Raw genomic sequence first — 15,781 nt, forward strand, 5'->3', positions numbered from 1 at the left:
AACTTTAGGAACAGCTCCCATCGAGGTCTTTGATTTTAATAACTGTTAAACACACACAATTAGGAACAGCTCCTTTCGAGCTCTCTGAATTGTATAACTGTTACACACATTTAGGAACGGCTCCTTTCGAGCTCTGTGAATTGTATAACTGTTACACACATTTCGAACGGCTCCTTTCGAGCTCTCTGAGTTGTATATCTGTTACAAACACACACAATTAGGAACAGCTCCTTTCGAGATCTTTGAGTTGTATAACTGGTACGCACATTTACTCCATTTTTTTATACTTGTACACCTTCTTGTCCAATCACAAGCTCAAGCAAACTGTGCTGTTGAGAAATGTGACGGTCAATCCCACTATTCGTTGGTAAAAGAGTAGCCCAAGAGTTGGCGGTGGGTGGCGATGACTAGCTGCCTTTCCCTCTAGTCTTTCACTGCTAAATTAGGGACAGCTAGCGCAGATAGCCCTCGTGAAATTTGCGCGAAATTCAGAAGAAACCAAACCAAATCTGTTTGTTGATACACACAATGGGCTATCTGTGCTCTGCTCACCACGGGTATCGAACCCCGGTTTCTAGCGTTGTAAGTCCATAGACATACCGCTGTGCTACTGGAGGGCACACAAAGGGTTATCTGTCCTGTGCCGATCGCAGAGCTAAAACCTTGAATTTTATCATTATAAGCCCACAAAGTACCTTGGCTACCGGGTGGGAGGGAACTGTATAAACAACAGCCTGATACAGTTAACTCATTTAATATAACACACATATATTAGTTTGCACGCGTCCTAGATTTGGGAGTAAATAAATATGTGCAAGTCTTCCTACTTAGATTTAAATTAGAAGGAGCAACTAACTTGTTTACTGAGTACTGTTTTGGCATCTATGCAAAATAATGTTTGCCGATGTACAAGTTTTTTATTTAAAAAAAAAAGAAGACAGAGTATTTAAAATAAACTTGGCAATGTTAATACCAAAACGTAACAGAGGGAATTAATCATTTCTATTACACACGCATAGGATGTCATTGACCATAATATAATTCGCTCAACGTATCTTTTCCGTTTTCTTTTGCATATTAGGTGTGTTTATAGGCGGTCTGTATATGGTCGTAAACGAAGTAGGAGAAACATTACTAATACGTGAATCTAATGACCAGAGGCATCGCTAGACGCTGGCATATGGGGCCCGTGCCTCGATTCTATTTGACAGAGCCACGAATCCCCAGTTCGTGTCTCGAAAAATCATAGTAGCAAAAAAATAAATAAATAAACATGATCGATGTCACATTGAAACGCCCAGAAAATTCTCGCACTTATGGGCCCGCGCTCAGACTTTTTTAAGCACCTAGCGATGCCTCTACTGATGACGTAAGTTATCCTTTACGCACGGCGCTAACTTAATAAGAATCTGGAGCACGGGTTCATTCCGCTAATTTGTAGGCGGGTTTCTATTAATTTGTCACATTTGACGTACTTTTTAACATTTCCTGTTGTTGTTGTTGTTGTTGTTTTCCATTCGGGTATTACGTAATCACTTACATGCTAAATACTAAATTTCAATATTATATCTATGAACAAGCAACGAACCATAATTTTACCTTAAATAAACACTAACAGTTAATACAGCAGAAGAACACATACAGTCCTGAAAATGTAAGTCAAAATACCTGTTACAAAATGTCCATACGTATACGAAATAACAACGTTTTACAAGCGACCATAAACAACGCTACTAGAATTAATTACAAAGAAACCTAACGAATAAGCTGACGATTAGTGAACTTATCGAGTTTTAAGAAAACAACTAAATAACAGTTTTTTCATAAACTTGTAGTCATACTTCTCAAGTTATCATCATTCAATTTATATTTTCTAGAAGGAATGAACGCCCTTTTTTCGAATGTTTTGAGGAAACTAACACTAAATAGCCTGATCATCTGTTTCTACTATATAGATGAAATTGATATTTCTGATCTTGGGCTATTCAGATAATTTCTCCTTTTTGTGTTTATCAAACATGGAATAAACAAGTTGAGCTTATGTTGTATATAGTCCCGTTTTATACTTCTGTGATCTCTACCAAGTCCTTATCGACGACTTCTTCACCGGTCTTAGGATAATCAGGCATTACTCCTGTTGTTTGCAGACTTATTTTGATCCGGCAGTATCTGATCGATTCTTTTGACATCTTCTTACCCTACTCAGGATAATCATTAAAGTTAAAAAGACTTTAAAATACAAGCTGAATCTTCATCCTTCGGATTAAAAAAAGTGTAGGAAGCTGAAAGATATAAAGTTTTTATTTTGAAGTTGTTTAGATTTTTAATAAAATGTGCTTTCTCTTAAGTGTTGCTTTGGTTATACTTAATGTCTTTGCACCTGGTGTATGTGTTATTTGTTTGCTAAGCTGCACCATGGGCTACCTGTATTATGTTCATCGCATAGATCTAACACCGAATTTTAGCGTTATAAGCCCACGAGCCTACCGCTGAACAATCGGAAACCTATATTTATTGTCCACACTATATATGAATTTATGCAGTGTCAGCCATCATTTGAGGTCGTGTAATGGTTAAAGATAAATAAATAAATACAATAGGTAAAGAATAGTTAGCTGCTGCACGAAACAATGCATTGAACAAAACCAGGCAGAAGTGAAACGTCGGTCATGTGTAACCGTAGCTTTTGTGTATATGGATTCTTCATATGGTATTTGCGCTGATTTTTTTTTTATTCGGCGTTAATGTATCTAACTCAAGAAAATGCCTCCCAGTGGCACAGCGGTATGCCTGCGGACTTACAACGCCAAAAACCATGTTTCGATGCCCGTCGTGGGCAGAGCATAGATAGTCCATTGTGTAGCTTTGTGCTTCGTTACAATACAAACAAACAAACTCAAGTAAAAGGCCTCAATTTATTTTTATTGCTTCGAATCGTTGCTTTTACTCAGCTATGATCTAATCTCCTGTCGAGTGTGTTATAGTGTAAGATAGATATGCACATTATAATTATTTTTTCTTTTCTATTTAGGGTTAAAGAAATTTGGAATTTGGAGTGTTCAAGCAAATGGAAGAAACTGTTTGAAGGATAATTATTTCAAAGTCAAAATCTCAACGAGTTTTTATTTACAAAGCTAGTTTTTTGAAACTGAAAAAACCTATGAGATATGAATGTGCGCTAAAGTCGAACTTTTCAAAGTAAAAGAAAAAAAAGTCCACAATATGTGAATATCAGCATGGGAAAACAAATGACCCAAACAGATGTACCGATTGAACTTTGATCTGACAGCATCTTAAAATGTATTAGTACTTTGGAAGACGAGCTTATATTACTTATACCCGCTTTCTTTCTTTCTTAATCAATTATTCATTTATGTCAGTTTCCTACTTCTATAAAGCAGTGCAAGAAAACAATGGACCACACCATTACAGAATCCTCAAAAACAGTAAGTGACAACTTTGGATCAAAACCAACATCTTACCCTCAATATTATGATGACAAACAAGCTTCTTTGACACCGCTTTCAGTTCACGGTAAACAACTAACATACAATGGTCATGTAACAGACAAAAAACTGACCCTCAATGGCCATGCAAGGGACATAAAACTGACACAGAATGGTCACGTAGGAGACGCTTTGAACTCTACAGAGAACACCATGTTTAGAAATTTTAGGCAATCCCCCAACAGAGATCTCAATTTTTTGGTTGATTTTCCGATAGTAAATGGTAGTGGCAAATCTTCGAAAGACAATAATAGTCGATTCGACGCAGTTGGTGATACATCCGATTACAGTTCGTACAAAAATCATGTCGCTGATATAAAGACGATTTCTTGTGATTTACCAGAGTGTCATTCGCCCGCCGCTAAATCATTTCAAGACAGAGAGAAAAGGGAGCTATTTATGGAAATCAAACAGCCTTCAGTTACAGGGGATATAAATTATCAAAATATAACTAAAACAAATTCAGGTTCAGTTAACAACACTAACAGTTCACAACGTTTTAATTGCATTTTGGGTAAAATAGATACGAGAGTAAAACAATCAATTGGGCCAGATGTTATAGAAGATAAAGAAAGGTACCAAATTCCTATTAGTAACGTCACAGACGGCTCTGTGAAAAAATTGGACACTTTTAATAATATCTATTCAAACCATTTTAACGTGTTAGACAGAAAAAATGAGCTACAGTTGGAAAATATACAGCAGCCCCGAAATAAGCAAAACTGTCAATATTACAGAACATCTTTTGAAGAAAGCCTTAGAGGATTGTCAAAAACAGAAGAACAGAATCTGGAAGCCCAAAAGCAAGAAGTGGTATTACCTGTGAGACAACCATTAATTTCTTCAGAATCTTTATTATATGAACTAACAGAATTTCCAGTTTCTTCACCAGAAGAACCATACTTTCACGAAAGGCTTGACGAACGATACACACGAAGAGGTCTAGTTCCAGAAGAGATTGATGATTTTACTAGGTTACGGTCAGAGATAATCGTTCATGAAGTGGACACATTGAGTGAGGCTGGCTCTGAGGACGTGGAACTAATTCCTCATCGCTACGAGAGCCAATCTTCCGGCCAGAAGCATATTTATGTCAATAGGCTATCCTTGGCAGTAGAGTTACTCAGGACTAAGGAGGCCCTTCCTTACGATGAAGAATTCAAACCACTTCCAGTAGCAGATGGTAAACAAGAAAATGAGGCTGGTACTATGGCGTTCATAGAAGATTATTTCTGTGAGTCTCCTAGGGAATATATCTACAGCGCAATTGAAGGAGAGATGAATCCAGCATTTATTGATGAATCCCAGTATGAAGATTATGATGATCCTGTTTTTAAACTAAACGCAGCTTATAGTTATCTACAGTCAGATGTCTTCAAAAGAGAAAATCTTGAAAAGGTTGGACGATGCCAGCCAACAATAACAAATCAGGTATGTAGCTTAAAGAGGTTAGAAACATTCACCTACTTATGTAAAAAATATATGCGGTATTTGGGATCTGTCAAATTTTGAAATGGAAAACAATCACCCCACGAAATTCCTATTTCCTGTTATTGTTTTCTATCTATAAAAAGAGTAATTACTGATCTATTAAAAAAATTGATTCACGTTTTTAGAAAATACAAATAAAAATAGCACAACGTTTATTAAATTTTCTTTCTTTTACTAGTACGTTTTTATTTAGTGTAAAATTTTAAAAAATATGTAAGTTAAAGCCAAAAATATTCTTATACAATCCTCAAATACATAAAAAATACATTTGACGTTTATTTTGGGGTTGAGTATAATTAGCACTAAGCCACTTTGAGCATTGTTGTTTCTTGATACTCTTAATAAGGTGTATTTAAACACTGGTTTATTTATTTGTTTTTCTCGTTAAGTTATATATTCGAATTTGTAGCTAAAACCCTTAGAAAAACGAACAATATTTGTAATTTCTATATGATGCAAACCATGTGTTGTTCTTTCCTCTTTAGATTGAAATGTAACACACCTTTTAATACCCTTTTAGGTCAACGAGACATTGGACAATACCACTCAGTCACCAAACGGATATACAAAGTTTGGAACGTTACCAAGACAACAGGCCATCTGTCCAGACATTCGCCAAGGACACTTCCCAACTTCTTGTGGACCATGTTGTGTAACAATGTGATCCAGAAAAGCTCTACCCACTTGTGTATTTAGTCTTTTTGTGCAGCATGTGCTCTTAGTGAATCCACCATTAAAGGTTCCTTTTTGTTGTTTTTGCGCAAAGTTGTGTTATTTCCTATCGGTGAACAGTTACTTGTATACTGAGTAACACTGACTAAATGTTCTCATGAGACTGGATACGCTTCAAACCAGTGTTTCTATCTAAGAGTACTCTGGAGTTTAATGGCCTCGCTTCCATATAGATATCTTTGATTTAAAAAATAAAATATAATAATACCTTGCATCACTTAAATTTTGTTGTTTGTTACTACGTGAGATGAACGAGAAACGCTGATATTTCCGTCAATAACATTAAAATTATGTTAGTGTCACAGGTACAGGTAAGTAAAAATTAATAACTTAAAAGGTTCCACATGCTTACAGAAATGGATCTCAAAGATTGTTTGACCTTTCGAGCGTCCACCATTCGTCAGCTTGAAAGGTCAAGGAAATATAAAATAAAGAATTATTTTCAAAAGGAGTGGACGTGATTCACATGACATTTTTTCTTAGATGTCCAAAGATGTGTTATGTGATAACATACCACTCACGAATGAGGTTATTTATTAATGAATTAACAAATGGAATACATCTTTTTAGCATTCTCTAAGAGCGAGTTTACGGTAGTATTTTCTTTTCAGTTATTTTATTTGTATTTGTTTTTCGGAGAAACTTCCCATGCTTACAATCTTTGTATGTTGTGGAACAAATGAATTAGTAATCTACAACATTAAGTATTTCAACCGGCTCGTGTCCAAGTAGTTACGTCCTTTTGTTCTGAAGTGAGATCACCATCGTTCAAATTATACAGTAGGCCTAAATATAACATAACTACTCTTACCACGCGGTACATCAATGTTATTGGACATTTATCACCGTGCATCACAGAACTTTAGAAATAAGTGTCATGAACTAGGAATTATTTTGTAGTTTCAATACTTGTGGTGTTGCATGCAAAGAAAAGAGTTTGGTTCGCAGATATAGTTCCTATTTTCAATTTCATTCAATTGAAATCTCAAGAGCTACGTCTATGGAAGAATTTATTTTATGTGTGTATATGAAAGTGTTTTTATACAAAATATAATAACGTTTGTCTCCAAGTACGGTGTCCTCCAATGGTTCAGCTGTAAGTCTGCGGGCTCACATCGCTAACAAAAAATGGTTTCGGTACTCGTGGTGGGCATAACACAGATAGCCCATTGTGTTGCTCTGTACTTTACAAATAAATCCAAGTATTTCATGAGTTAAGTGTAAACGGAACTAAGGTTTTAGGAACGCTATAGCTTTAAAATGTTAATTTTTGCTGCAAAACTGCAAAATTTGAATTATTTTTACTACCCCTTTCAATTAAGCTATATTTTAAATAAGGTAATTTTTCTATTTAAGTGCTATAGATAAACGTATGGTGAAGTTATTTTTGCTTGTACTGAGTGCCAAAAGAATGGGCTTTCGTTTTTGTGTTTGTTGTTTTGTTTTTTCTTTTCCCAATCACACTGATGAACAAAGATAACCCTCTAATTCCTATTTGTTATGTGTTTTGATTCGTAGTAAATATACCTGGAAAGTAACTCCACGTAATGGCATCACGGTGAAGGTGTAACTACAAAAAGAGCTACCAATGCTAATTTGACTCTTTTTTTTTTTCTCCATCAAAATTATTATTTCTTTAAAGGTCTTTGGTATAGTTACTCTGTGATGATAATAATAATAATAATGAAGTAGTTCAAGGATAAAATATAAATATTGTTAGTTAATTAAATGAACGCGCTAACCACGTAGTGCGACGCACTTAGCCTTCTATGAAAATTTTGTTATTAATTATGAAAACTTATATCGAGTAATGAAAATTAGACGTTATTTGATCTTATATTAGTCCTACAAAATAATGATTAAAAGTTGAGAACCAAGGTCTTTCAAGGCACTCCTACACAATAGAACAATTTTTCTAGCGAGCATGGTTGCTATCTAATAAATAAATTGGAGTTTTCAATAATATCACAATATAGAGTAGTAAATATGACAACCTAGTGTTGAGAACAAGATATGTAAGTATCGTAATCCATTCATACTAAGGAATAATTACTTCAAGTTGCTTATGTTTTTTCATTCTGGAGTATAATGTTTTTAATCCATTATAATTTTATTAAAATATGTTGTACAAAACTATCTCAGATTTTATAAAATACTGTTTTCGTTATTGTTTATAAATTATAAGTGTAAATATATATAATCAATTATATAAGTGGCATTAAAATTTGAATATTTTGGTAAATGTTTAAAACACTTAACTTGCTGGAAAACAGTTTTTCCTTTGAACACATAAGATTTTAGTGTAGACTTATTTTCGTGTTTTTTTATCATTTCCTTTTGAGACCGATATTATTATATACATCGAGAATTCTACTTATTTTGTATCAATAATTTATTTTTCTAAGCCTAAAGCAGATTGCAAGTTTGTCATAAACTAATTTTTCCAGTCCTGTGTTGAATAAATCCTTTTCAAAATGTTGTCTTACAATATATTCGGTCATTTTTAGAGGAGTGTGAAAATACGATTTGAGTATACTTGTTTTTTGAATTGATAGATACACTCCTATTTTGAATATTAACGGTCCCTCACGTGATGAAACCGATAGAAACGTGACGTCGGCTACCTAGCAAAACGGGCTTTCCTCGGAGTGGTAGAGCTTGGATTTCATGTTTTACATGTGAATATGTAATTCGAGACTTGTTGCCTCTCCAGAAACTCAACTTATGACGAACAAAAGTAAGAAAAAAAACAATAAATAGAAACATTAAATTAAATATAAGAAACAATTATGATAAAATTAATGTGTTATGAAGACAATGGGTATTTCATTAATGTCAGGTTTTGTACAACAAAGTAATGCAGTACACTTGATACACTTAAGCAACAGCAAATTCATTGTGCCTTAAGTGAAATATATTCAATGTATTATCCTATATTAATTAATTCACGTTGTGGGTAAATGTATTCGTTTATATGTCCGCAAACTCTTCCCATAGCTAACATGATCAAACTTGGCATGCGGTATTGGGGGTGCCCTTATCTATGTGACGTTATCCACTGCAAAAGGGAGACAAAACGCGCCCGTAAAGTCACCAAGGCATAAAGGGGGGGGGGGGAGCTAGGAGTATTTTTTCACGGTCGCTGAACACGAGTCTGATTTAGTATTCTTGCACCCCTTCGGGGTTCTGGGGAGGCCATGTTTGAAACTGTGTCTAACCCTCACTCACAGAGTAGCGGTTACAAACTTTGGCACACGTGCTAAGGTACCACGGGCAGGTGTCCTAATAGAATGCCACCCAGTGGCACAGCGGTATATCTGCGGACTTACAACTCTAGAATCCGGGTTTCGATACCCGTGGTGGGCAGAGCACAGATAGCCCATTGTGTAGCTTTGTGCTTAATTACAAACACACAACACACACACACACAAACCAAATAGAATTTTTAGAGTACAGACCTCCTTGGTGTAGCAACAGAAACAATTGGGGATAATGGAGAATCGTGATTGGTACAATGAGGCCTTTGAACTTCGCAACAGGGCGAGGATATTTTATACTAGTACCGTAAAAAAAATATTATAGTCTCAAGGTTCATACTGCAATTAACAAAACTGTTATATGGAAACCCTAATTATGGTCACATAAAATATGGGAGCTTCTCTTTCCCTGTAATCCACAGGTAATTACAAACACATAAGATGTCACTTTCGTTACATCCTGTTTCCGCACAGAGCACAATGAAAACACCAGCAAGTCAAGCCGTTTGTGCACAGCTTGTTTCTTCTTTTGACTGCATTACATCTGTTATTATTAAATATTTATAGTAGTCGTTTACGTTAATAGTCCATGCTAAACCAGCACAATTGAGGAAGTGTACATTGGTTTGTGACTGTTTATATTGCAGTTACTTAGGTTGTCAGATATGCAGTTTTAGTGTATGTGTGTTATTTTCATTTTAGTGTATGTGTGTTATTTTCATAGTTTCACTGAGAAGGAAAGGTGTTTCTATTGGTCTAATAAATTGCATTATGCTGTAAAACATAGCAATGCAGCTTAAAAACTCTCCAATTCTTTCAACTTGAAGATTCTATATTTCTGAAATAATAGTGAAATTTGATATTCATTTTATTTTAACTTTTCTCTTCACGACCTTAGAAAAACATATGCTCTTGCGGTTTTCCTATTATTATACTGTAGTGTAAGTTATTGTTTTTTTTAAATTGGTTAGTCTGCACTCAGATCTTGTTTGTTACGCCTTAACCACGTGGTTGAAAAGATATATCATCACACATGAGCACATGATTAAAAAGCTATATCGTTACACTCATAAACACGAAGCTGAAAGGATATATGATCACACTTAATTACAAGGTTTAAAATGCCATCACATATAACCACGAGGTTGAAAGTATATTACATCAGTGTGGATTCTCTGTTGTGTACAATTGAAATGTTAGCTTTTCCTTATTTCGTCCTTTATTGTGTTAATCTTATTAAATACACAATGTGACCACATATTTCGAATCATTCAAAGTATTATCCATAAAGAATAAATCATCAATTTGGAATATTTTAAACAGGTCTGCTAAAAACAAACCATCGTTGTTGTTTCTAAAAAAGCATCTTACTCCCTTCCTCCTTCTTTACCATACGAATTTTTCGTTTTCAGTACAGGAACATTGAACTTTATCTTTCAGTTATTATGTACCTGCAAAATCTTCATTGTGGTCGGATATAAAAGAAAGCATAGCATTGATCTTTAAAAACCTGGTAAGCAGTGGTGTAGGCAAGCCTTTAAAGTTGCCCGGGCGCCACCAGGGCATGCTTACGTTGGTCTGGTCCTTTTGTATGTATATATGCAGGACGTGTATGAGTCTGTGTCCAAAGAAATGTGCACAGCGGTATGTCTACGGACTTACAACGCTAGAATCCGGGTTTCGATACCCGTGGCTGGCAGAGCACAGATAGCCCATTATGTAGCTTTGTGCTTAATTACAAACAACAACAACAAAGAAATGTATAATGTTCTGGGATTACATTGAATGTAATTGCATCAAATAACGGTATTTTATAAATAATTAATAAGGTTACCCAGTTTACCCATAAATTATACAAATTAATTGATATACCTAATTACGTATGTTCCCTCTCTTCACCTTCTAACTACCCACAATGCAACCGACTACTTTATTACGCTTCAGTTCCTTCATAGGTCGAAAGTTGCACCTGGCCAGGCCAGGCCACTACTGAAAACTAAAGACGTCACGATTAAAATTTCTTTCTTGAGAGTTTGTACATCTGCATTCCTAAACTTTAAATGATGATTGGAAGACAAAATTAATTTATATTTCCACAGAAAACCCAACGACTTAAAAATGTAAAATGGTTTCTTAAAATCTTCTTAAGCGCCTCTAACCTCAATATTTAAATGTTTAAATGTAAGCTAACTTACTGTAAAAAAAAAAAGGCATTTTGTATGTAGGAATTTCAACTATTGTAAACATATTTTTATAGTAAATAAAATTTCCAAGTTATGAAGTTATGTCTTATTTCGTACTTGTTATTTAACTTAAAAGAAACCTTTATAATTTGATTGTGGAAATCGCGTCCTTTTTCTTCAGGGCCGATCGTGGCTGAATGATTAGTGTGCCCGTACTTTGAATCCGAATGTTTGGCGGTTTATGTTCCATAATCTAAAAACGTGCTTCATATTTTGGTGCTATGAGTGCGCTATAAAAATAATTGTTAAATCTTATTATTCGGTCACACAATAGTTGGCGATAGGTGCTGCTAACTGCTTCTCTCTAGTCTATCAGTTCAAAATTGGCTTGGCATGGCCTTGTTTTAGGTCGCTCTACTCGCAATCTGAGAGTCGTAAGTTCGAATCCCCGTCCCACCAAACATGCTCACCCTTTCAACCGTGGGAGCGTTATAATGTGATAGTTTATGCCTACCATTCGTTGGTAAAATAGTACCCCAAGATTGGCGGTGGTTTTGACTAGTTGCCTTCCCTCTAACCTATCACTGCTAAATTACTAACAGCTAGCACAGATAGCCCTCGAGCAGCTTTGCGCGAAATTCAAAATAAAACCAAACCAGTTCAAAATTATGGGTGGTTATGTGTAGATTCTAAAACAAAGTGTCGTTTTCTTTAATACTGGTTTAAGATTTTCTTAATTGTAGATATCAAACTTTAGTCTGTTTTAAAATTATTTTATCATTTTATCAATGTTCTTTTTTTTTGTACAATACACGAATTAGACATAGGAATTTTGAAATTTATGAAGTTTGTTTGTTTCATTATGACGAACGTTTGTTTTAGTCTAGAGAAAACGCTTATTTGTTTGTTTGTAGTAAAGTACAAAGCCACACAGTGGGCTATCTTTGCTATGCCCACCACGTGTATCGAAGTCCAATTTTTACCATTGTAAGTCCGTAGACATACCGCTGAGCAACTGAAGGGCTGTATAAAAAAAGAGCTCCCCCCTCCAGTAGCACAGCGGTATGTATGCAAACTTACAACGCTAAAATCCCGGTTTTGATACCCGTGGTGGGCAGAGCACAGATAGCCCATTGTGTAGCTTTGTGCTTAATTTCAAACAAGCAAATAATTGGAAAAAAGAATGGAATGGATCGTTAACGCTCTGTCATGAACCAAAAAAGGTTTACTTGGTAATTTCGAACAAATGAAGTACATTATTTACTTGGTAATTTCGAGCAAATGAAGTACATTATTTTTACGTTAACGAAACTTGTAGCTCATGAATCAATTATTTCGGTTTGCTCGAAACGATGGAATGTCCTACATATAAGTGACAAATTAGAAAACAAAACAAAAAACTCTACACTCTAGACTCTAGACTAGAAATTGTTTTGTTTATCGTCGTTATCACGTCACGATAGCCTCGTCAGAAGCTCCTGTAAAACAACCTTCAATAAAGGTAACACTGCAAAATTTGGGCAAAAACTGGATATTTTCTGGAGTTCATATTTTATTTAAGGGCCATTAATAAACACATTTTTATTTCTTAATAAAAATGTGTTGAATTATCTAAAAAAGGGTGTGAGTGTGGTATATGAATATACTACATGTTCCTATCTTGTTATCATATTTGTTCTTTCGTTTGAATATGTGCAGGTTTCACGTGACAAATGGTTAAGAAACCCATTAAGTTGGTCTTGTTTCAAATTACCTTTGTTTCCTCCTTCTTCTCGAAGTAGGTAATACTTGTTACTGCACGTGGACAACATTGCTAAAGTATGGCCTATATTAGATAAAGAGGTAAGTTAACACTATGACATGGGTACGTTTTTTGCTTTAGTTTAATTAGGGCTAAACTTTACCTTACTTAATACTATCAATAAATAAGCTTATTGTATTATTCTACAGCCTAACGTTAGACCTTTTTACAAACTTTGATAAGCTTTTAATATGTTGTTGCACAAAACAGTTACGAAAATATATTTACATCCGCCTTTGGTTTCCATCCGTTGAAATGAAGTACTCGCGCATGCGCATTTAGATAGTAAGGCGTGCGCACATTTTCAGAACAGACAAAACTAATTATTATTATAACAGATTGTGCATTACTTTTGTCCAGATTAGTTATTCCATTTGGTATCAGCTCAGTTAAGTAAGAATTTTAGTTATACTTTCTATTATACATCTTGAACGAATCTCCTGTTATTTAGTGGACCTGCCTGATAGCTTGAATATATATTCAGCTCACCAGAATATACCACGTGAGTATCGGTTTCTTCTGAATCATCAATTGGAATTACTTTTTAACTTTAAATTTTGTCAAAAATCTATCGTCAACGAAGTCCAAATTTATTAGTGATAATGAAGTTCTACACTTTATAAAAGTCCATTCAGATGCTTTAGCATAGAGTTTTATTTCTAACTTTCTAAAGCTAATATTTGTTATTCTTTTAAAAGATTAAATCATAATTTAATACTGTCCGTGTTGTGCAGGGTACAAGAATTATGTGTAAGATTTTTCAGAAAACTAGTTAGGTTTTCTCCAGATTTATGTAACTGTTAGAGTACTATGTCTTTTTTTTTTAGCAGGAATATTAATCTATTTAATTAAAATAATGGTTTAATGTATTAAAACACTTTACAAATCCCAATAGTATATTCATTCAAACACTTTGTAATTCCGAATATCAGTTTATTTGTTTGTAGTTAAATGTGGGCTATTTATTCTGTGCCCACCACATATATTTTAACATTGTAAGCCTCCAGATTTGCCACTGGGGGCTTTCGATATTTAGTTACCTGAAACATTTTCTGAGTCACAATATTTATAACTTTCTAAACTGTCATCATACATAAGTGTTTTAAAAATTGGCATGTAGATAGGTTTATAAAACAGGTCGAATTATTATAGTGAATTTGAATCCTAAGTTTTCGTTATACATAGTTTTGAGTCAAAAACTAGCTACCTAGATCAAATTTATAACAAAAAATGTCTTGGAAGGTTATAAGAAACTAGTGTTGGTGTAGTACAGGAAAATTCTATGTGCCTGCTACCCACTTAGTGACTATTATTATTATTTTCAAAAAGTCACTCAACTAACATTTTAGCTTTCCTTGTTTTAAGAGCATACAAGATATGGGCTCAGTAACTGGCAGTTAACTGACTTTTTTTGCAGGGAAAATAGCACGTCACGTCCCAAAATAAAAAAGCTATCTTTCCTGTCGGCAAATTATAGGTGTATCCACACTTTAGAGCTCAACTCCTAGTGGACACAGATGTTGAATGTAAAGTTTGTCTATGTGCAAACTTGACTTTATCATTGTATTGTGGTTGTTGTATATAAAGTCTGGTTTTCCCCTGTAAGAGAAGCATAAGAGAGTTCTAGGGATTTTTGTAAGAATACATTTTAGAAACTTTTATTAATTTTAACTTTCAGCAACTTTAGTGTCTTCTGTAGCTGTTATGATATTGTTACGTCTCCGTTTGTTAATTGATTTCCCGTAAATTCGTTCCGACGAATCTTTAGCGACACAAGTCCTTTCTTAATAAAACTGTTTTATTCTTTCTGAATATAACTCTACCGATACACTTATTTTCAACAGTCGCGCTATAACAAAGAACGTGCTCAACAATACTCTCTGACTGCAGTTCAATTACTCACTACACTGTTCCCGTCACGTTGTGACCATCTTATATATACCAGACTACCCCCAATCTAGTAAAGGCTAGGGCATTCACAAAGGAACAGGATATTTCTAGAAACGTGGCGTGACACTAGTCACGTGACCTCGCTGACGCAACAATATTTTCACTTAACTTTTGATTTGACCTGTTGTGACCTTCAAAGTAACTTTTTTGGAGGTTGTTCACTTAGGAGAACATTTAAAGTGAGCATTAGTCTTTTGTTATTATATTAGGTTGTACTTTGACTGTAGCAAGCACTGATACTAGGACCCTTTCCAGGAATAATACATAATATGTAGGCCTTTAAACTTTTCACAAGTTAATTTTCTCTTCGCTCTAGGAAGGAAAACTTATTGTCTATGGTAGCGAGTGTAGTTTAGCTAAAGGTTTAGAAGTTATCTTTATTGTATTAATTGTCACTAGAATTATGGTTTGGTCTTAGCTTTATGTAAAAGTAATGTTAAGCTATAAATTTATTTCTAGTTCGTTGTTGTTGCTTTTTGTGATTTCTCTGTTGCTTTTAGTTAACTTACAGGGAGGATACACCAAATTTATAACAGCATTTGAATCAAGTCTTCGTCTTACCCTTATCAGTTGAATAGGCCCCATTGAATACTTGTCCTGGTTTTATTGTTCTTTTTTTAATTGTATTATTGTTTTTTGAGTATGAATAAGCATCTATTTCTCGTATATCTGTCGGTTTCAAGTCGTTCTTCTAGACGATCCTGGATGTAAATTGGAGAGAACAATACACTCAATATTCTAGTATTTTCCGAACCTCCAGTTAACTAGCCTAACTGAGTGCTCTGCGGAAAAACCCTTGTTTGAGGGATACCACTTTGTTTAATGTTTGCAATAGTATGACTGGTCATGTTATAAGGGAGA

At 34.6% G+C, this 15,781-nt stretch overlaps 1 protein-coding gene across 1 annotated transcript in view; it reads left to right on the forward strand.

The window, feature by feature from the left end:
- The window catches only part of LOC106464717, a 10,411-nt gene extending 2,511 nt beyond the window's left edge, over nt 1–7,900 (forward strand). The window contains exons 2-3 of the mRNA XM_013924869.2: nt 3,032–4,937; nt 5,518–7,900. Coding sequence (XP_013780323.1) covers nt 3,414–4,937; nt 5,518–5,661 — 1,668 coding nt within the window. The 5' untranslated portion in view covers nt 3,032–3,413 and the 3' untranslated portion in view covers nt 5,662–7,900. The remainder of the gene's footprint in view (nt 1–3,031; nt 4,938–5,517) is intronic.
- The last annotated feature ends 7,881 nt before the right edge of the window (nt 7,901–15,781 follow it).

This window comes from Limulus polyphemus, unplaced genomic scaffold (genome assembly GCF_000517525.1).
Source record: "Limulus polyphemus unplaced genomic scaffold, Limulus_polyphemus-2.1.2 Scaffold1725, whole genome shotgun sequence".
NCBI lineage: Eukaryota > Metazoa > Arthropoda > Merostomata > Xiphosura > Limulidae > Limulus > Limulus polyphemus.